General features: G+C 35.8%; 3 protein-coding genes across 4 annotated transcripts; all 3 read right to left on the bottom strand.

Annotated features, from left to right (window-relative positions):
- Positions 1–700: 700 nt before the first annotated feature.
- Positions 701–9,114, bottom strand: LOC149634502 (uncharacterized). 2 transcript variants are annotated; one of them, XM_089851006.1, is made up of 7 exons: positions 8,968–9,114; positions 3,570–3,881; positions 2,371–3,225; positions 2,238–2,301; positions 1,995–2,169; positions 1,809–1,925; positions 701–1,525 (listed from the first exon to the last, which is right to left on the bottom strand). In XM_089851006.1, the coding sequence occupies exons 2-7, from the start codon at positions 3,879–3,881 to the stop codon at positions 1,489–1,491; spliced, it is 1,560 nt and encodes a 519-aa protein (XP_089707132.1). In that variant the 5' UTR covers positions 8,968–9,114; the 3' UTR covers positions 701–1,488. The 2 variants fall into 2 exon arrangements, with proteins under 2 accessions (XP_089707132.1, XP_089707133.1); XM_089851007.1 differs by lacking the exon at positions 8,968–9,114 and adding an exon at positions 4,199–4,325.
- Positions 4,202–6,913, bottom strand: LOC149634503 (uncharacterized). Its single transcript, XM_089851035.1, has one exon. It carries the CDS (start codon positions 6,911–6,913, stop codon positions 4,202–4,204), a length of 2,712 nt encoding a protein of 903 aa, XP_089707161.1.
- Positions 9,115–16,640: 7,526 nt separating the features above from the next.
- Positions 16,641–18,420, bottom strand: LOC149634501 (uncharacterized). The gene is made up of 2 exons (XM_089850963.1): positions 18,107–18,420; positions 16,641–17,098 (listed from the first exon to the last, which is right to left on the bottom strand). Exons 1-2 carry the CDS (start codon positions 18,395–18,397, stop codon positions 16,838–16,840), a joined length of 552 nt encoding a protein of 183 aa, XP_089707089.1. The 5' UTR covers positions 18,398–18,420; the 3' UTR covers positions 16,641–16,837.
- Positions 18,421–22,025: the final 3,605 nt, after the last annotated feature.

The raw sequence follows: 22,025 nt of genomic DNA, 5'->3' as shown, positions 1-22,025 counted from the left end.
TCTCCCATTTCAAGTTCTTATATACCTCATTTCTAGTCTACATTTACCTCCCTCCCGTTCAAACCTTTATTTATCCCTTTGAAAGTTCCTATTTACACCATTTCAAAGCGGCCCTAATCACCATATTTCTAATAATTGTTTACACCATTTCAAAGCGGCCCTAATCACCATATTTCTAATAATTGTTTACCCCACTTCAAGTCCACATTTACCCATATTTCGAGCCTTTATATACACCAATTCAACCCCCATTTTCCCTATTTCAAGGCCTAATTCATCCCATTTCTAGTTACTATTTGATGCACTATTTTAATTTCATTGAATAAATGGTGGCTTCTTTACGCTTTTTATTTAATCAAATGGCATATAAGAATTTAGCTTCTGTTCCAAATTAGTTTAACACCTTTTATTGAGGTGTGCGAAGGGGTTATTTTATTTAACATAGGTATCATTTGCGCACCTCTAAATGGAGTTTTTTTTACACCTTATTTGTGAGCAAATGGTTTTTAAAGAATTAGCTCCAATTTCATGCTATTTTAACACCATTTATTGGTATAATCGACAGGGTTATTTTAATCCATTGAGCACCTTTTATCGAACGATGTTTTTTGAATACTTTTTTTATTCCATTCATTATAGCACACAGAAAAATCTTGCTTTCAAAATTACAGCAACCTACTGGCAGCACCTGATGCCAGCAGGTTGCTGTTAATTTAACTAAGTACACTGGCAGTTTTTTTCACTGCGTAGTAAATGTTTATTTAAGTGTTTAGTTAACTATCACTATTACAGTTATGCTAGCAGTAAAAATAATAGCACTTAAGGTTTAAAAAACCACAGAAGCCACTGTAAAAAAAACATTAATAGGCAATGTTATTAGTGTTGTTGTTGTGGTTTTGGCAGCAACCAAAACGTAAATTTCAAAATTGCTTGCTGTTTTTAAAACACCACTTAAACTGTAAATTATATTATTGGTTGCTGTTAAAAAGATGGCGCTTAAACCATAAATTTTAATATTAATTGATGTACATAAGACATCAATTTTAACCGTATATTTTAACAAAGCTTACTGTTTTTGTTACAAATTGTTGGGTTTTCTGTAAGACAACCTCAACTCTTTATTTAACAAACGTTGCTGTTATCTTGAACGTTTTACCATGTTAATTTTATGAAGTTTGCTGTTTTGTTCACACCAAGCTCTTATAATATTTCTTTTCGTTGCAGTTTTTTATATTAGCTTGAACAATATATTTTACTATAATTGTAGTTTTTATTACCCCATACCCTTCCTTCATTTCCCTAAAGCCCGCTGTTTTCTTGGGAGTAACTTGTAAATTTGAAAATAGTAGGGCCTTTAATTTTCGAGATTTTACCAAAATTTAAACAGTTGTTTTGTATAAGTCAGGAAGAAATTTGAAAAGCAATTGAATAACAAATGGTTTATTTTGAATTTTAAAAGTTATTAAACGTATTAAAAATCGGCGAGGGTTAGTCTTCCTCCAAATTATCAATTATGTTGATATCACTAAAATGATAAAATAAAAGTTAGATCAAGTATTAAAACATTTTCCTAATTATTTCTCTTAAGTTGTGAGACGTCAAATTGGACATAATTCAAAATTATTTTATTTCAAATAAATAGTGTATTTCGAAAATGCATGGTGAAAATGTTTCTTCAGTTTTATATTATATAAACCCTTTCATAAATATTTAAAACTCTCTAAATTTGTAAAAAGCGATTAACAATTATAAAAAAACATTTTTGAATTAGTCGTAATTTGGCGCTCAGTTTTGGAAATACATATTACCTTTCGCTTGACCATTCATAGTTTCCTAGCTTGTTGATTAGAGCCAAAACCTTTTGGTTTATTGGTGGTGGTTTTTTTCTTGCCTGCGCCTCTTGTGGGTTAATTTTGGCCGCACAACTATTTTCAAAAACAAAAATATTTTTGTAAATAAGGGGTATTATTTTTCGGTAGAGTATAGGACATTACCGTTGAAAAAACTCCAAAAAGCAAGCGCAGTCAGGTGGATAGCTAACATTAACCATGTAATACGTCCCTAAGAGCGCTCCCAAAGCATCCATCAGATGTTCTCCTTTCACATGGTCATTCACAATATGGTTATCTAATGCAACCATGAAGTTGTCAGCCGTAAATATGTCTCTCCCTGTAAAAAAAACAATTAATATGTTGAACGAGGAAAAAACCATTAAAAAACATGGAGTTAAAACGAACCAGATATCACCAGACATGGATGGGCTTTAATTTTCTTTTGAATAGAATTCAGATCAGTTCCTGGCTATAAAATATGAAAACAATATACAGAAAAGTGTCTACAATCATTTCCGACAATAAGATAAAATAGTACCTCGTAGCAAGGAAAAAGGCATTGCTGGTCTTCTTTAAAATGTGTCAGAAGTAATTGGATGATGCAGGCTACAGAATTTTGACTATCGAATGAAAATTTGCTATCATATTTTTTCATGATTTCTCTGATTTCCTTGGTTTTTATTCGAGAAAAAAAACCCAATATCTTCTTTCCATTTTCCATGAAAAATTTCGCGAAGAGACTTCCTATATCTTTCTGGAGCAATAACTGGTTATGCAAGTAAATGCCATAGATTTCAAATAGAAAAGGCCAATTTTCATGAAGTTGTTTCCCATGGAGCTCGTTGTTTAAATCAGCCCTTTGTAAAACATAACTCTCATGAAGCTTCTTTTTCACTACTTCTGTGTCTGGATTGAGTTCGTGAGAAAGGGCCTTAAGGTCGGTTTGAGCCGCTAATGCACTCTCTTTTTCGCATAGTTCAACTTGAGGGTGAGAATTGATGCAGTCTGCTCTTTTAACATACTTGGATTTTTGCGATTTTCTAACATTTGGTATGTTGTTATCCTTATCCCTGGTCATATTTTCTATCCGGGTTTTTAATTGATAACCAAATCTTGAGTATCCACAACCTAAAATTGCTCCATCGTATTTGTCGCATATTGCTTCCGGGTATGCACAATATAACATCTTAGCAATTTCCATAAGCTGGCTTGTCAATGGTCTTGGGCAAACTTTTAAAATATCGTTCAAGAGATCCTGTACAGCATTTTTTCGGGTTTTTTTATTGAGATTTTTCCCACTTAATAACGCACATTTGACACTTTTGCGAAACATTTCTGGATCAATCTTATACATTTCGACCCAATTAGATTTTGGTGCTCTGGTTTGACAAACCTGAAAAAAAAATCCATTTAATGAAGATTAAAAACAATAATGTTTAAATTTAATCTAAGAAATTTTCCACTTTTGAGAAAGTAAAAATTAAAAACTCTAAATGAAGTGATTCTTGCAAATGGCCCTTATTTGTTTACTGTTTTTAAAGGTTATGTGCAGTTGCGCTTGATATAAATTTGATAATTTTAAAGTTAGCGGCAGGGAACAAGATATGGTAGTCAATGCTGTATCTTTATTTTTAAATTATATTCAACTGCCTTTATAAAATTGATTGGAGTATAAGAGTTTTGCTAATTAATGGTGGAAAACACTTAGGGAATTTAATTAGAAAAGGTTATTTTTACTTTTTTGGCTGAGCCACTGGCTTGATCGTCAGAAATCTTCGATATAGTTTCATCACTTGTCCCAGTGTCTTTTTCTACGTACTGCTGAATTTTTCTAATTTGAATAGGCTTCAAAATTGATTTGTCGATATCATCTTGGTTGATAAGGTGAAATTCTGACGGTTTTTCAACTCCTAGCGCTAATATACAATCGAGTACCTTGGCTAGACTAGTTTGATTTTTTGACAGTTGCGGCAATGCGAGTAACAAATGTTTTTCAATGAGAGTCTTAGTTTCCTCTTCACCCGTTTCCATAGCTTCATTACTGGCCATCTGTAAATAAATTTTTACTTCCTATACAAGTTTTAAAACTGTTAAATGTTCTAATTATCCTTTTTACATTGACTCTAATAGCAATTAAATAGTTTTCATTAAAAAAGACGTTAATTACACATTTAATGCATTTATTAAAATATTAAAACCGTTAAGAACGTTAGACGACTTGTTTTGCCATACTGCATTCAGAGGCATGCTTAAAATCTATGTTATTTTCATTTAAATTGTTTCCTTATACACAAGTACCTAACCCTAATGATATTATTATTAAATATTATTGTAATTCCACAATACTTCATAAATGTCTGTCTTACATTTTACAACGAGACATCTCTAAGACTGTGATGTACTCGGTGCTTTAATGAGACGTGTTCTTTCCCATTAAATCGGTACCCTCGTAAAGGGTAGTAGTCATTGGCATCTTTAATCGGTATTATGGTCGATTCATTCAGTTCAGACAATTCATAAACGAAGAGAGTGAGATTTAACACTGACGAAAATTTCCGCATTAGGAAAAATATCTCATTGTTCTTTACTATTAAAGTCTCAAGTTTCCCGAAATCAATGCCATCTTCGGTACTGCGAATGACAATGAAATGGCCTACTTCGTACTCTGTCCCCAAATAAGAGAGCTTGGGGATAGATATACTGTTTATTTCATTTAGATGAAACCTTCCCGCTGCTTCTTTAACACACTCATCGTCAAAATATTTTCTTGAAAATTTTGTACCCCCGTGAAAATTAAAATCCAAATTTGGGCCAAAATATGATCCGCTTGATAAATAGGCTTGGAGTTTTTGGTGCTTGACTGCGAGAGATTTCGTTGGATTTACAAAATTCTTTGTTTGCCTAGCGAATTTTTTAAAAAAACCGTTTTTGCTTTCGAATCTTAGAGTGAAAACCCTTATTAACGGACCAAATTGCAATATTAACTCTGGATAATGTGCAAAGACGTAATGATGTTTAGGTTTAAGTCTATAGTTAGGAAAATACTCTAATAAATCTGATTTGTATTGGTCTAGCAGCCCAATTAGAATAGATACATCGTCTTTCGATATTTTTGGGCCACAAATGAATTCGACAATTAACTTCAATTGTAAATAAAGAGACCACACTGGATCGGATGCATCTTTAACGTAATCCCGCAAAATCATGGAAAGCATCCTAAGCATGCACCAATTTTGAGAGGCATTTCCTGTTAGCTTTGTTGATGTATCTATTTGGGGGCACGGCTTGCTATTAGCGTCACTTCCAAGGTATTTAAAGTGGGTAATTAGAAAATTTAGGTGTGGTAATGTAATCCATTTTTTAACTTTAATCAAGTTATTTAGAAAAAGACGTAGATCGTAAGCCACGATTCCCTCAAAGAGGTCATGGGCTAAACAGGGTGGTAATCCGGGATTACAAACGTGAAAGACTTTCAAAATATGAAATGGGGAATTGAATTTAATTCCTCTTACAGAGTCATTCTCACCCGTGTTTAACTCTAGTACAGCAGATTGGTAATTTTCAACAGATCTTTTTGGGGCTTCAACATCATTTTCAATATCTACATGGTCAATTTCACAAAAACGACAGATTTTCCCATTGGCAAACGCGAGTTGGAAACCCCCTACTTCGTGAGAACCAAGATTATCCCCTACTAGGCAGAAAAGCTTGACATTTGCAAGTTTTCCGTTAGACAACTCGATTCCATTTGTTTCGAGATCTTTAAGATCATCCACCAGCTTACTAAAGAATTTCGTCACACCCTTTTTTTTCATGTCCGATTCCTTGCAAAGAGATATTAATTGAATATGGTCGATATTGGACCTCTTTTCTGGGGGAAGATTTAAGACCGTATAATACACCCCAATTAGTTTATTTTTGGTTTTTGCTGAGCCAAGTGGATTAACTATCTGAAACCCATCTTGAAACACTATTAAGTAGATTGTATTTAATTCCGAAGACCCAAAAATATCGCTATAAACTTTACCATCTGTTACGTCTTTTAGAACATAATTGGAGCCCTTTTCGTAAGTGGGCTTTGGAAATTGAAGAGTTTTTGCTACTTCGGGGTTAGATATGAATGTTTTAAGCGAAGATTTAATAGGGACATAGTGGTAAAATAGTTTTTTCCCTTCGTGGTACCCAAGTGAAACGCTAACTGGAGATACAAAGTTCAGATGTGATTCGTTAAATGCGTCACGGCGATATGCAGTTTTAAAATTGTAGTCATTTGTTGTTTTTAGTAAATCGCTTTCTTTTACTGCTCTCAAAATTTCCGAAACAACGTTTTCGTCAAGTGCCATATCATTAAGTTTAACTCTTAATTTTTTTTCATTGTAATCATTTTCAATATCTCTTAAAAATTGAAACTCTTCGATTATGGTCTGTATGGTTGATACCGGAATTAGCCTTTTCGTTTCAAGTTTTAAATAAAAAAGCCCTAAATTTCTAGCAAAGTGGGTTTCAGGATCAGTACAGTCGGTTTCTTCATTATAATTTATTTTTGAAACATTATTATCACTGTTGTCGAAATTAAACTCAGTGGAGTTTTGGGCAATTTTTTCCGGGGAAGATAAAGATCTTTTTGTGAGATCACGCTTTTCGGGGGGTTCTATTTCCCCTTTGTGATATCGTGATATATGTGCCGTAAAGGAAGATATTATTGTGAAGTATTTTAGTTCTTTGCATTTGTAAGGACAGGCCACGCCAATGCCTTGCATTATGTGAGATTTTAGATGTCTCATTAGACCCTTAAAATTCATAAAACCTTCACTGCAATCCCCAACATAACACTGGATAGAATGCGCTAAATTTGTGCCAGGTATATTTCTTGTGTCGTTTTCAACGTGTGGTCTTTTTCTATGCTGTCTTTGACAATGGCTTTTTAGAGAGTTATAATTTGAAAATGTTTGCTCGCATGAATCAAAGCCGCAAGGATATTGAACATTGGGCACATTCTGGTGGAGTTTGTAATGTTTCATGTAATTTTCGATTGTCTCGAAAGATGAAAAGCAAACAGCGCAGTTTCTCGTGGGCTTCATTTTATCAGAAACCTTTTAAAACTGGGCGGTGGGAGGGGTGGAAGTCTATAGAAAATAAGAGATGTAAAATTTCTATCTAAATATTTTGCTATGGTTGAAGTATACTACTTATAGATTTATCAGTTATAAATATGATACTTTAAAATCCGAGGGGCCAGTCACTTAGAGTAATCGGTGTACACACTGTACCTGTGACTGGTGATTACGCGTAATCTTTAAAATCCCTGCATTTCACAGTGCTAAAATTATTACGAGTAATCCGAAATTGGTGTACAGGGAATCCGAGAGTGATTAGCCCCTCGACGAAATCTAATGTGAAAGAAATAGGTACGTTGCACTAGTTGTAAATTCCCATATAGGCATGGAGAAGAAGCGCGAGGGGCTAATCACTCTCAAATTACCTGTACACCGATTACGGATTACGCGTAATTATTTTAGCACTGTTAAGGGCGGGACGTTTAAAGATTACGAGTAATCGATTTAGTACAGTCAAAGGTACATGCTTCTACACCGATTACGCTGAGTGACTGGCCCCTCGGAGAAGCGTCAAACAACAAGATTCAGTCGAAGCTTTCACAAAGCGAAAAAGCTAGAATAGATAGTTTTCACACATGGAGGATTCATACCATTTACACCAGGAAGCCGGGCTATCTGGAGGACAAAAGCAGACGGGTTTTTGTCCGCCAGATAGCCCGGCCTCCTGGTGTAAATGGTATGAATCCTCCATGTGTGAAAACTATCTATAATTAATCTATTTGGTAATGATTTCGATGGATGGAGAACTTGGTTCTACACTATACTAGGATCCGTCCTTGAAAGGGTAAAAATTATGATGTAAAAATCCCAACTTATTTTTGCCCGAGAGAAAGGCTCGCCTTTTCAGGTAGAGGCAGCGTGAATAGGTGGGTTTCCAAATTCTTCAATCTTCAGTGAAGTATTGAGATAGGCTAAAAGGGGTTAAGAAGACGGGTTTAATGCTAAAACATCTCGCGAGTTGGTCCCAAGGAGCGGTTCTATGGAAATTTTACATTGCTATTGTACAGCCACCTGCAGGGAAATTTTGGCGATCTATTTGTCTTCTTTGCACCTGCGAGTTCAGCTCTTACGTAGTGAATATGGAAACCCACATATAGCGCCAAAGAATATAAATATAAAGAATTCGTGACGTCACTTTGGGCATGGTGAATTATCCTCCAGGTGTCGAGAGGAACATAATAATTTCGTACCCCCGTTTTCTACCCCTTCCCGCTAGATTAGAGTTATGTTAGCATAGGCGACCTCTTCCTCTCCCTGCTTTTGTAGGAACAGAGAGGAGAGAAAGAGCGAGAGAGAATCAGTATAGGCAGCCGTGATCCATGCGTGGTGAAAACGGGGGTAAATCTAGGGAACCCCGCGGTGCCTATGCGCTGCTTTCTTGCCCACAGTTGATGTAGGGGATCACAGAGATAACACGAGGAGGTCAATGCCCCATGCGAAAAGGACTAAAACTAAACGACGAAATGTACCGAAAATTGTTTTTACTACCCCCCCCCCCTATTTTCCCGTTTTTCAGCGGATTTTATAAAGCTCTGGTAGGAATTCCATTCCATAACTTTGTTTTCTGTGAAGACAGCTATTTTGGGTGAATGAATGGAACTGGTTCTCCCGAGGGGCCAGTCACTCAGCGTAATTCGTAATTGGTGTACAAAGAATCTGAGAGTGATTAGACCTTCGGGTTCTCCCTCCATCTATGTATTCAAATTAATATTAAGGATTTTTAACTTTTTTCTCAATAATTATAATTCCCTTACTTTTACTACTTTCCGTTTTTTATGAATTTACTAGAGCAGCTATGAATATTTGCATTTTTTTCGGGAAAAATAAGTTTAGGGAACATACATAACGAGCTAGAGTTAAGCCTAAAGTTTCTATTAATTTTCGTTTCCCTGTTCAAACAACGTACGCAGCACAAAAGTGAACCTTTATGGACCATTTACCTAAAGCGTTTAACCATGAGAGCCTAAATGTTGAAAGAATCATGCACTCTTACAAATGATTACAAAAATCAAACTTACACTTAATGTTTCACCTCCAAATGTGCAGACGTTCCACACTTCCTATTTCAATGTCAAAACTTCACAAGTCCAATTAAATCGAGCGTAATCGGTAATCACGATTTAAAAAACCAAAAAATTGCGGCCTCCCGATAACCGCGATTGCAAAAAAAAAAGTAAACTGATCGAATTCGAGTGACCGTACTGACGAGTGACGAAGGAACTCAATAGAGGTTAGGCCCCAGGTAGAAGTTTTGAAGCAGGAACGTTTAGGGGGCGCGGGAGAGAGGGAGAGGCTGCCTAATGCAAACAAAGAAGTTAAAAGCAAGCAATGGAAACTTTCCATTCCTTACATTTAAATTCTTTGGCGCTATTCACGCTGCCTCTCCCTGACGAAAGCGAAACTCTCTATTTCAAAAATATGTTGGGAATTTTTGCAAATTCAGTAAATTTGATAATAAAACGACTATGAATCTACTTAAAACATTACGATAGACTTACCACTTTAGTTCAGTTAGTAACGTTCAACAGTTGTAATGCTGGAACCTCAATTTATAGTGATTAGTGACGTCTTACATAATAACCGTTCTCGAACTCATCAGTTTCTACATGCATTTCGAATGAGCAGTTAAACATCTAAAATATTAAATCTTGTTTTATATCAGCGTAAAAGACAATAATTTGTAAACTATCGTTACCATCCTTAGTTTAAAATATTTAATATATACATATAGTTTTACCGTAACTTTATTATTATTATGATAACGTTGATATTCGATACTAAATAGTATCGTACATAGTATTGAAGCACAACAAATCTTTTTAGTACTAAGATCCGAGGGGATATCCACTCTCATATTCCCTGTACACAGCCCTTCTTCCTCCATGCTGTACACCGATTACGGATTACGCGTAATCATTTTAGAACTCTCAAAGGCAGGGCCTTTAAAGTTTACGCGTAATCAATTTAGTACAATCAAGGGTACAAGCGTGTACAACAATTACGCTGAGTGACTGGCCCCTCGCTAAGATCTTTAAAAATACGAAAATTTAAAGCTCGTTTTCTCTAAAGTAAATTTAAACAAAGGTAACGAAACAATATATTATAGGGATAAAAGACGGCAACCTTATCCCCCGTTAAAGCAAAGCTAACAGAACCAAACCTAAACTATATAGCGTAACAAAATCTAACACACCATGAGTACTATGTGGGTCAGGTTGCCTTCTCATCCCCTAATATATGTACCTAATACACCAATATAAAAAGGATGATCTCACATATCTTTTGTCATCAAAGTTTTTAGTTTCGTCAATTCTTAAATCTTCCAAGAATGTAGTGTAAGTACTATCTTTAATTTTATCCCCTTTTTTGTCCAAGCGCAGTAGTAAAACATAACCGCCCAAATTCATAATTTAAAAGTAGATGAAACGGTAAACATACCTAACAAATACGGGCACACGTTATATAATACGACCTGAAAAAACTTGTTCATTAGGTCACGTTACTCGAAAGGGAATTTGACAAGGGGCTAATCACTCTCAAATTACACCGATTACGGATTTTTGACAGTGCAAGCCAACGCGGTAACAACTCTATTGCGTCAGGTTGCACTTGGAAACAATAGGCGATTTTAAAAATGACGTTTCATAGATGCGCGCGCAGAAATTAGGGAGGGAAAAATGCCTTCCATCTCTGCTTTTTCCCCCGGCTACATATTTTGTATAGGGGACTTTTTGAAAAGGCCTATTAAGGGAAAGAGTTTTATTCTGAAATGAATAAAATAACTGCTAAATGTTTTCTTGTGCGACTGTATTGTCACGTTGACGGTATGGTTAGATGTTTATTTCACAGCTAATGCTGTTTAGAAATAAAACATCTATGTGTGGTTCATTTTACATTTTCCTGCTGTTAAACACCACAAAATGTATATTACTGTTTTTTTACGGTAGTAAATTAAAATAACGGCAAATTACGCTGTATTTTTACAGCATGGGCTGTAAACTAATAAAAAACAGCAAACTATTGTAAATTCTACAGTGTTGAGCTGTTTATCATAATTACGGCAACTTTCTGTATAAAAAATTGTGAACGTACGGTTAGATTTACAGTTAGTTTTGAGTGTGAGCTAATGCTGTTAATATAATATGGCACTATTTTCATACCATTTCAATGACCGGTCAAGGTGTACAAATAGTGACGCATAACATTTTCACCACTACAACACTATTTAGGTACCATAATTTTTTAAAGTGTAGCTTTACCAATAATTAACCAATACACGTTACTTAACAGTGAATTAACCGAGTGGAATTTCAATAGGTGCAAATTTACGCTTAAAACACACGCTTAGTAAGTTCGTATATGAACAATAACTGGATATTTTATTATGTAGTAACGTTGGAATATTGATGAGTTAACACGTTTTGTTTTCTGATGATTGACACAAGCGGGAACAAATGGAATATGCTAATTGACTAATTTAAGCTTCGAAAAACTTTATAGGTCTTGGGAAAAACACTAAAACCAATGGATTTCTTTATTGATTAATTTGACAATTATTTTAACCTATGTTCAAAATTACATGGGAATTGGTTCAAAACTGGTTTGTCCAACTAGTATTGAAATTTCTTCTAAGGTTGAAATTTTAAGCGATTTTGACAGTCCTAGCTCACACTTAAAGACGTTCTAATAATTACTGTCTGCAGAGGCTCTTATTATTCTCACTGTAATAGGGTGGTTTCGGTATTTGTGGCCAATAGCTTCTATGGGATAGTAAAAGTCTACAGAATATATATATTTTCTTTGGTGTTGCAAGAAGCTAACGTGTGTACTTAAGACTATCCTAATCCCAGTTGACAATATCCTTAATAGTAGAACTTAAACTCCAAACCACCTTCAAGTTGGTTCGTAGAGAACGTAAGGAAAGAGTAGTTGTAATTAGGTTCACGATTATCAGTTTACAATTAAATTTGGAAGGTTTTCGAACCTCAAGTGTGAATAAGGACTTTAGGTTTGACAAAGTCCCTTAAACTGTTTAATCGCTGCAACATCGTTTTACTATACATTTCTAGCCTTTAATGTAGGGCAATGTCAAACGTGCACTATTTGAGTTGGTTTGAACTTTCGCGTCAAGAGCAAAAAAAATATTTATACATTGTGGCGTGCAGAAATAATAACTTTAAACAATTGTTATTGTTCAACTTAAGTCAATATTTACTGTCTACACCCAAAAATGTAACGTGGTACGTTTTAAACACGTTACAAGTTTTTGAAAAAATTGTGTGATTATTTTTGTGAGGAAAGTCACTCTTAATAAAATTTAGGGAATTCAAATGCACAACGAAAAATGTTAGATGTAGGTGTGAGCTCTAATCTTTTTGTTGCTCAAAGGGAGAGTGAACTATATATAGATATTCTTGCTGCAAAAAAATTCTAAGTTTATTTACACACATAATCAAGTGAATCAATGAAAGAAGGGGAAGTTTGAGACAACACTACAGTCTTTGAGAAGTATAAAATTGAACTTCTATGGAGAAAATAAACTTGAATAGAATGTACTTACAGGAAAAGCAATTTTCAAGATTTAACCGAAATACGTATCCTGTTCCATTTCTCTGAGAGGTCGCTCCAAGCTTCAATTTTTCGAGGCGTACCAGATTTCACCGATCAAGGCCAGAATGGAGAGCATGGTCAAAGCCCCGAATACTATAAACAAGACGCTGATATCATGGAAAGACGTCTTCGAAAATTCCATATTTCTTTTTTGAATCATGTATCTTGAGCACCGTTGTCGGTTCAGAAGGTAATTCGCTCGGACCATATGTCCAGTTTCCCAAAAATACATTATTCTGCAATCGGAATTACATACATTACTAAAAAGGCTGAAAAAATCTAAAGGACTTGGCGTTTCATTGAAATCGCTTCCAATATTGCGCTAGCTCGCTTTACAATGACATTTATTTGATCCACACGTGTAACATTGACGAGCGAAAGAACCGAACTACATTCAAAAATCAACGGACTGTCATCTCAACCAAGGAGGGTAAATATGACACAAAATCCGAGTCCTTATATCGGTTTAAAAATATATATATATAGAATAGAATAAAACTTTATTGTCTGTCAACAGAATCTTGGTTTAGGTTCCAGCAAGGGCTGGCACATAAAGTGTAAAGGAGGGATTAATTTAAGGGGGATAACATAATTAAAGTTTTAAATGTTTTGTTCGATAAAGGTTTGTGGGAAAATTGAATTTGCGTCGATAATGTTAGAATTGTTTAAGATTATAACAAAATATTGACCTTTTTTGTGTTTTTCCACTATATTCACTTAGCAGACAATGAACATCGAGTTCTTGTCAACACATACAGTTGGCAAGACATTTAAAAAATGCACCAGTCCATTAATGAGGTAGGAAATATGTAACAGTAGACAAACGCTAAATATCTATTTCCAAAATGGACAAGCAACGGTTCACTATTTTGTTTTTTTAAGTCTTATCTCTGTAACTTACACAGTGTTTCTACTATTGACCCTTGGCTACAATTCAGCTAGCCAAGGGTTAACAGAACAATATCAGGGATCCAAGAGAAAAACGTTGATATAATGCGAAACAGGAACTATTTTTGGAAATACGAACTATGAAACCACACCAGAGACGGCGAGTTTCTTTTTTGAAACGTTTTGAGTTGTAAAATTCTTACATTGGGAAATAGTGAGTGAGAATCCCTTACACTAAAAATGGCAATGCGTTCAGTACGAAAAACCAAATAGACTGCTTTTGCAAAGCAATCCCCAACTAGATATCTGGCAGCCCGGCTGTATGAAAGCCCTAGTTCTATATATTTTTTTGCTTAATATTTTTTTTGCTTTAAAGTGTGGGATGAAAATCTTACGAATAATTGGAAGGGAGTATTTTTTACGGTCCGTGATATTTAGGCGCCGCCACTTAGGCGCTGGTTATTTAGGCGCCGAGACAATAAGGCGCCGTGACATTTAGGTGCCGCGACATTTCGGCACCGTGACATTTAGGCTCCTCGACATTTAGGCGTCGAGCCATTTAAGTGCCAATAATTTTTCCATTATTTCTTCTAAAAATTCGTAAAGACTTCTCAATTTGGCAACCCGTGTATTGTCCCTGTGCGTCACTGCATGACTATGTTCGCAATCCCCATTAAAGGACACGAAACCTTACTTGTTTTCACAAAACAATCTTTAAATAATACAAATAAACATAACCTAACCTAACCTAAGTTGGGAAGTCAATGAATATAACCACAAAAAATATTTTGGAAAAGCCATATTATTTTGGAAAGTCAACGCACATGAACAACAATGTTTTGGAAAAGGCATATTATTTTGGAAAGTCAACGCACATGAACAACAATATTTTGGAAAAGGCATATTAGTTTAGGAAGTCAAAGAACATAAACAACAATATTTGGAAAAGGCAAATTTTTTGGGAAGTCAATGAAGATAAAAACAATATTTAGGAAAAGGCAAATTTTTTGGGAAGTCAATGAAGATAAAAACAATATTTAGGAAAAAGCAAATTTTTTTTGGGAAGTCAAAGAAGATAAACAGCAATATTTAGGAAAAGGCATATTATTCTGGGAAGTAAAAGAAGATAAACAACAGTATTTTGGAAAAGGCATATTATTTTGGGAAGTCAAAGAAGATAAACAACAATATTTTGGAAAAGGCCTATTATTTTGGGAAGTCAAAAAAGATAAACAATAATTTGGAAAAGGCATATTATTTTGTGAAGTCAAAGAAGATAAACAATAATTTGGAAAAGGCATATTATTTTGGAAAGTCAATGAAGATAAAAAACAATATTTTGGAAAAGACATATTATTTTAGGAAGTCAATGAAGATAAACAACAATAATTTGGAAAAGGCAAATTATTTTTCGAAGTCAATGAAGATAAACAACAATATTTTGGAAAGGCATATTATTCTGGGAAGTCAAAGAAGATAAACAACAATATTTAGGAAAAGGCATATTATTCTGGGAAGTCAAAGAAGATAAACCATAATTTGGAAAAGGCATATTATTTTGGAAAGTCAATGAAGATAAAAAACCATATTTTGGAATAGACATATTATTTTAGGAAGTCAATGAAAATAAACAACAATAATTTGGAAAAGGCAAATTATTTTTCGAAGTCAATGAAGATAAACAACAATATTTTGGAAAGGCATATTATTCTGGGAAGTCAAAGAAGATAAACAACAATATTTAGGAGAAGACATTTTATTCTGGGAAGTCAAAGAAGATAAACAAAAATTTGGAAAAGGCATATTATTTTGGGAAGTCAATGAGGATAAACAACAACATCGTTGAACTCTGATGTCAGTTGAATTTAAAGAATATAAGCCCAAAAGTACTTGTCATGTTCCTTTATTAAATATCTCAAATCTTTCACGAAAATTTTACGGCAATGTCGCGGGGCCTAATTGTCTCGGCGCCTAAATGTCTCGGTGCCAAATATTCGCGGAGCCTAAATGTCGCGGCGCCAAATTGTCGCGGAGCCTAAATGTCGCGGCGCCAAATTGTCGCGGAGCCTAAATGTCGCGGCGCCTAAGTGGCGGTGCCTAAATGACCGGCGGCTAAAGGTCGGCGCCCAAATGTCCGGTTCCGTATTTTTTATCCCATGCATTTGAAACTGGCAGTGATGTTCTTGTTCATTTCATCGTGTACGGTGAATGAGTCGGTGAGTCACTATTTATTCTACTCGACATTAACTGTTTTAAGCGTAAAGATTTTAAGCACCTCCAATTATTGGTATTTTACAAAGGGACGTAATTCTAACACTATTTATAAAACTAACCAAATCTAAACAAATTTCCAACCGTGATAAAATGGGTTTTTCATATAACAAAAAAATTGTAGCCTCGGAATTTCAACACGACTCAGCCAACTACATTATTGCTTTTGTCATAAGTACGCAAAAAATACTTGAAACAGCAAGTAAAGTAACAAGTTTTAGGCGTAGATCTCTTGATTGTTTCCGGGACTCGCAGGGCCATAGATTATAAGAACCCTGGGGAAATGGAAGAAATCGTGCCCCATAAAGACAGCATTAACGTGGCCCTCAAAGAATGTACGTGACAGGCCTAAGTTACTTTCGCCCCATTTTTCACCTAACGCCGGACCTATGGTCTTAAGGTCGGTCGATTTCAAAGAGGATAGGGCATTTATAGAACGCGTATGACCTGGCACCCTTTCGCCCCCTTGACCGAGATATTTTTGTATATGTGTATATGTATAAATACCTTTACCATTGAGTGCGCTTGTCTTTGCTACCACAGGTTTAGGAAGCACTTTAGGTTGGAGAACTCAGGACGTAAAAATCATAAAGCATGCTCTGGTTACCAAAAGTCTTTCCGCTTAACGTTTTTGCCAATTAACAGTATTTGCTATAAAAGCGTATAATAAAAGTGGGATAAAATTTGTCTTTTGCACCTGAAAACACTTTTCAAGAACACGTTTCAAAAGAAGTTCCGCCGCATCGTTTGTTTTCTATAGGAATAAGATGGAACAACCGGTATATGGATCCAAAGAGGTTAGCTAGGGGCTTGAAAGTTACCAGTCCACTTAAATCCTTTTACATATTTAACGTCTTTGGATCCACAGACTGGATGACCGCTCTTAGGAAAATAAAGTGATCAAACAAGAGGCTCTTTTTACCCCTTACTTTTGGAAAGGATCTATATTGTGCCTAATTTTGACGCTGTCGAATAGCAGTGCATGCTTTTTTACGTTTTGGTTCAAAAACGAATACTTAAAGTTACCGTTTATGCTTCCCGCGATGTAGTTTTGGACAAAATAGAGCCCTAAGTGCCTAACTTATGATATACCTGTTCCTTCATAACGAGTGGAATATTTTACCTCATGTTTATGACGTTTTTGATAAAAGTAGATGCGTTATTTGACATTGTAACACTTGAAAATATCGATAAGAATGGGTCTTTCCCGTAGTATAACGCCTTTTTCTGTTTGTAACCATGAAGACAAAAATATTCAAGATGAGATAGAGTGCTGATAAAAACTGCGTTTCCCTTGTTGAAGATGAAATCATTGCTCCCCTCCGTCTTGAATTGCTTCGATCTTCTTCTGTTTTCTTTAAAGATATCCTGGCGGGTGGCCTATTAATGGATTTTTTTTAACTCAACATTGCATTCTCCAAATCCATTTTAAGCTAGGTTGGCATGATAATGTTTTATGGGTTTGGTCTATACATCCTTCTGAGACTCAGAAAACCAGTTTGTCCAATACGTCTAATGCTAGGTTCTCACTCGACAGAAAAATCACGACGGAAATCATGAATCCGCCGGTAGAAATTATGATCGTTCACACTTGACGGAAGGTATCTTGTCACGTAATCAATGGGAAGGATTTTCTCGCGTTTTCACGAAATTGGCGCTAAGTCGCGAGATAGAGAGTATGGCGAGAGAAAACGAAAATGGAGGATTTTTCAGTGACGATAAAAGGTTTTTAAGCATTTACAACTTCAATTTTGTTTGTTAAATAAACAATAATTGATTTTAGATTAATTATAATAAAACTTTTCACATTATTTACTTGATCGATATTTTAAAAAAGCGCTCTAATAGATCTCCATCACTTCTCTTTTAAAATTGTATCTTTGTATTCCTTATGGCTTAAATTATAGAGATATGGACATTTTCTAAACTTCTCTCTAATTATTTCCTTGTTTTCATCCAAATTTTATTCCTTCGCTTGAATCAGAGAGTTTCTTGTTTTTCTTGGCTGGCATTATAAGGCCGAAGAAAAACTACGCATAGATTTCCAAAAAACAAAAACCAAAGTTCATCCCAGGCAGCCCGTACATCATAGGTAGCTCGAAATCTCTTTGGACAATACCCCAGCCTTACGCCGCGCTCGACTGAAAAAGTAGAACACGATTTCTGTCCGACCGAAGAGCAATTCCGTCGAGCTCAGCGTAAGAAAATTTCCGTCGAACAAATTTCTGCCGTGTTTGCGTCGTGTTTTCTACCGAGTGAGAACCTAGCTTAAAGCTTTACTATTGCCAAATTAAAAAATGGGGAAAACCGGAATTATGATACCTCCCAACCCTCACTTCAAAGAAACACAGAATTTAACATGGCACTAAACTTGAAGCCACTTTGTACCTTAACATAATCGTAGCTGGCAACATCATCATGTAAGAGAATACGCAAGTCCGGATATTTCAAAATATCGTCGAAGTTATTTATGTTGCGATCAATGTGTACCGTCAATTTCGTTGACAGATGTGCCTTGAAGTTTTCTACCAAAATAAAACAACCGACGAAATAGATCACAAATATAAACTTCTTGGTAGTGTCGCATTTCTTAGCCAAGATAAGAGGAACCAATCGTAGTCCGGGCACGAATCGACCGGCATATGCAAACAAGAGATTCCAAAGTTTGAAATTGAACATGATGAGGAAAAGATTGATTAAAATCCACACCTAAAAAGTAAATTTAAAAAATTTTAAATGTAAAAATGGTTAGCTTCTGCCCATTGTTATTTGAAATGTGAAATTGTGGACCACAGCTCTAGTCATATTCATCCACCTGCTGACCAGTTATAAAAAATTAGAAAACAAACATGCCTGAGGACGAAAGACTTCGAGGACTCCGGTCAATGATATTTGGTATTCGGCTTCGCGGAAATACGAAAGCATGTTGTGCTCTGTGAACCAAAATGGGTGCGTGCAAGTTTCGTTATGTTCTTTCATTGAATGAACGCAAGAACTGTCAAGTCTACGATAATCAATTTCTACATCGAAGGGCTAAAACGAAACATAAAATCAATATAATTTTCCACAAGTGTGTCATGTAGAAAAAAATACCTCTGCGTAATTTTTTTCCATCACAGCAATGAACGTAACATTCACCCTGAAATAGAGAAAAAATTATGTTCTCTGGTAAAATTGTTAATGTTGACGATGGAAATATTACCTCCCTGTCGGAAACACGAGGAATTCATGGAAAATTTTGTCCGCTGTATGATAATGATTCAATTCGTACGTTCTCGTAATAAAATTGTACTGGTTCTAAGAAAACAATGCATTATAGTATATTGTAACATAAATCTTTTTCTTTTAATTAAGCTTATCTGTTTAGTAACAGACAACCCCAGTAGAACCACAGCCTTTCGAACGATTGGTTTAAATTTAGTTTCGTGGCTAGCCGGTGCGACGTCGAAATGTCCCAAGCGCCAAATAGTGAACCTTTCGTTGAACTAAAACAGACCTTTGTCCTTCTCTTTACTGTCATACTAACCGGTGGGAATTGTATTAGTTAACCGATTTCAAATATGCGAGCAAAACATTCTATTTTTTGGGCTTTCAACTGTTGGCCGTTAGAACTTTAAGCTTGTTGCCGAAGCTAAAATACCTTTATGAAATCAATTTAGTAGGCTTTGAAATTTTCCAAAATACTACTTTCCATCTCAAATTACAGCTTGCGGCCAACTCTTTTACTGACTTTAAATGGCATGAGTAGGGAGGAGTCTTCGTTCAGCGGATTTTCTAGCCGGATAATTACGCCTTGCGCACCTTGTTTTACCTCTGTAAAGTTTACTTTCCAGCATTACCAACCCTTGTAATGTAGTGTTTCCGGTATTACCCGTAAAATTTACTTTCCAGCATTACCTACCCTTGTAACGTAGTCTTTCCGGTAATCCCCTTAAAGTTTACTCTCCAACAATACCTACCCTTGCAATTTAGTATTCCCCGTGAAGTCTACTTTCCAGAATTACCTATCCTTGTATCGTAGTCTTTCCGGTAATTTCCGTAAAGTGTACTTTCCAGCAATACCTACATTTGTAATGTAGTCTTTCCCATGAAGTATTGCTACTTGGGAACCCCCAGTAAAGTTGACTTTCTCGAAATGCACACACCTTTACCCTCTCAAGCGTGCTAGCCGATAAATTGCTATTGTCTTGGAGAACTATTGAGTTTCATGAGAATAGAATGTAAGAGTAAAGGTGGAGTCTTTTGTTTATGACATTATTGGGCAAACCACAAGTTGTAACAATTTTTATTTCTCAAACCTCGTTAAGTTTACTTCCAGATATATCCACCCTTGCAATGTAGTCTTTCCCGTGAAGTAACGCTACTTGGGTATTTTTTTCACAAAATATTTTAAATTTTTTTAATTATATATTTTACTAAGTAATTTCTTTTATATTCACGTCTCCCTTGCGCCAAGCAGGAAAATTTACTTTTCTTTCCAAGAGCGAATAGATTTTGTCGAGTTTTGCGTTTTTGGATAGTCCATTATTTTCATGGCCCATCCCATAAAGATCGACAAGGCGTTTAAAATTGGTTGGTCGTCTTCTACGTTACTTAATAAAGGTAAGGTCATATCTAGTTGACAATGACGCCACCATTCTGACGAGTATTCGTAAGCTATTTCAGATGTTGGATAGTATTTAATTACCAGAACGTCCGATGAAGGTATCACTTCTGAAGTATATGTAGTTAGTTCACTGTCGTCATGCAATTTTATACATGCGGAAAGGAGTCCGGTTTTTGGTTTTGTATGTTTGAACCGGGAAAACAAAACGTCAATGGGAGATTGAGGAGTATTGTTAATATCGGATGTGCTTGTTACACTGCCCTTATTGGATGTGTTCGCTCCACTGTCCTTCTTGGATGTATTCGCTCCGCTGTCCTTCTTGGATGTGTTCGCTCCACTGCCCTTCTTAGATGTGTTCGCGCCGCTGTCCTTCTTGGATGTGTTCGCTCCGCTGTCCTTCTTGGGTGTGTTCGCTCCACTGTCCTTCTTGGGTGTGTTCGCTCCACTGTCCTTCTTGGATGTGTTCGCTCCACTGTCCTTCTTGGATGTGTTCGCTCCACTGCCCTTCTTGGATGAATTCGCTCCACTGTCCTTCTTGTATGTGTTCACTCCGCTGTCCTTCTTGGATGTGTTCGCTCCACTGTCCTTATTGGATGTGTTCTCTCCGCTGTCCTTCTTGGATGTGTTCGCTCCACTGTCCTTATTGGATGTGCTCGCTGGACCGTTGTTACTAGATTTTTCCAATTTGTCCTTAATGTATGGGCCATAAGTTTCTGATACGTCCATAATGTTCACATTTAATTTTGCAACACATTTTTTCTAGCCATGAGGTTAAAGTTTTGCGAAAGTGCGTAGGTAAAGGGCCTTGGAAGAAACACCTTACCACAAGTTAAACCATTTTTCAGTCGATCTTTCTTGGTTGTCGTTACTTATACCGAATTCGGAATTGTAGTGACGAAAGTGTTCATAATGCAAGCAATCATAGTGTTGTGCTGTTCACATTGCGCTTTCAGCATGTCGGTAGCGTCCAATTCAGAGAATTCACTAAGTGCCAAAGGTTTTTTCATAATCGGGTATAGTTTTGTCAATCGCAAGTGTGTGAGGGGTAGTAGTACCTAAGTGGTAAATTATATTTAAGGTTAATAAATTTCGTTTATGTCTTCATGCCTGACTCTCATTTTATTATTACTTAATTGTAAAATACCACTTACCTAGGTTAAAAAGGACAGAAGCGTCATAGCAGTCTTTTTTGTAATTCACTGAAAAGAGCCTGCAGAAAAAGATTTTCGGGAACCAGAGCTTCCTTTGTATAATCAATAACTGCTTTATCGGGTCTGATTATTTTTAATTGCACGCGGAGAAGTGTTTTGGATATGTCTATGTAAGTTTCCAAATTTCCAGGAATAACAAAGGTAATGGTCGAATTTTCGTCCACATTAGATAAAGGGCTATATTCAGCCCATTCTCCGCCAATAATTCCCGACTGGGTAAGGGGCACCTCGAAAATATCCGGGTCAGAGATTTTTTATGTACCTGACTTCGGATGAATTAACGCCATTCAAAAGTTATTATCTTCAATTCATGAAAATATCGCTGACCTTCTCCTTTTCGTTCCCAGAGCTGAACTAACTAGGGTAGACGATTTTCTTTTACTTTTAACACCAATCTTCTTTCTCTTTTTCCTTATCCCGCTTCCAGTCATTTTATTCTTAATTTATACCTTCAATTCCGAAAATGTTTCCTTTCTAGCTTCAGTTCCAC

Source organism: Phalangium opilio, unplaced genomic scaffold, assembly GCF_054372755.1.
Source record: "Phalangium opilio isolate 3A_F unplaced genomic scaffold, DU_Popi_V2 ptg000098l_1, whole genome shotgun sequence".
Lineage (NCBI taxonomy): Eukaryota > Metazoa > Arthropoda > Arachnida > Opiliones > Phalangiidae > Phalangium > Phalangium opilio.
This window is presented reverse-complemented; position numbering and strand designations above follow the sequence as displayed.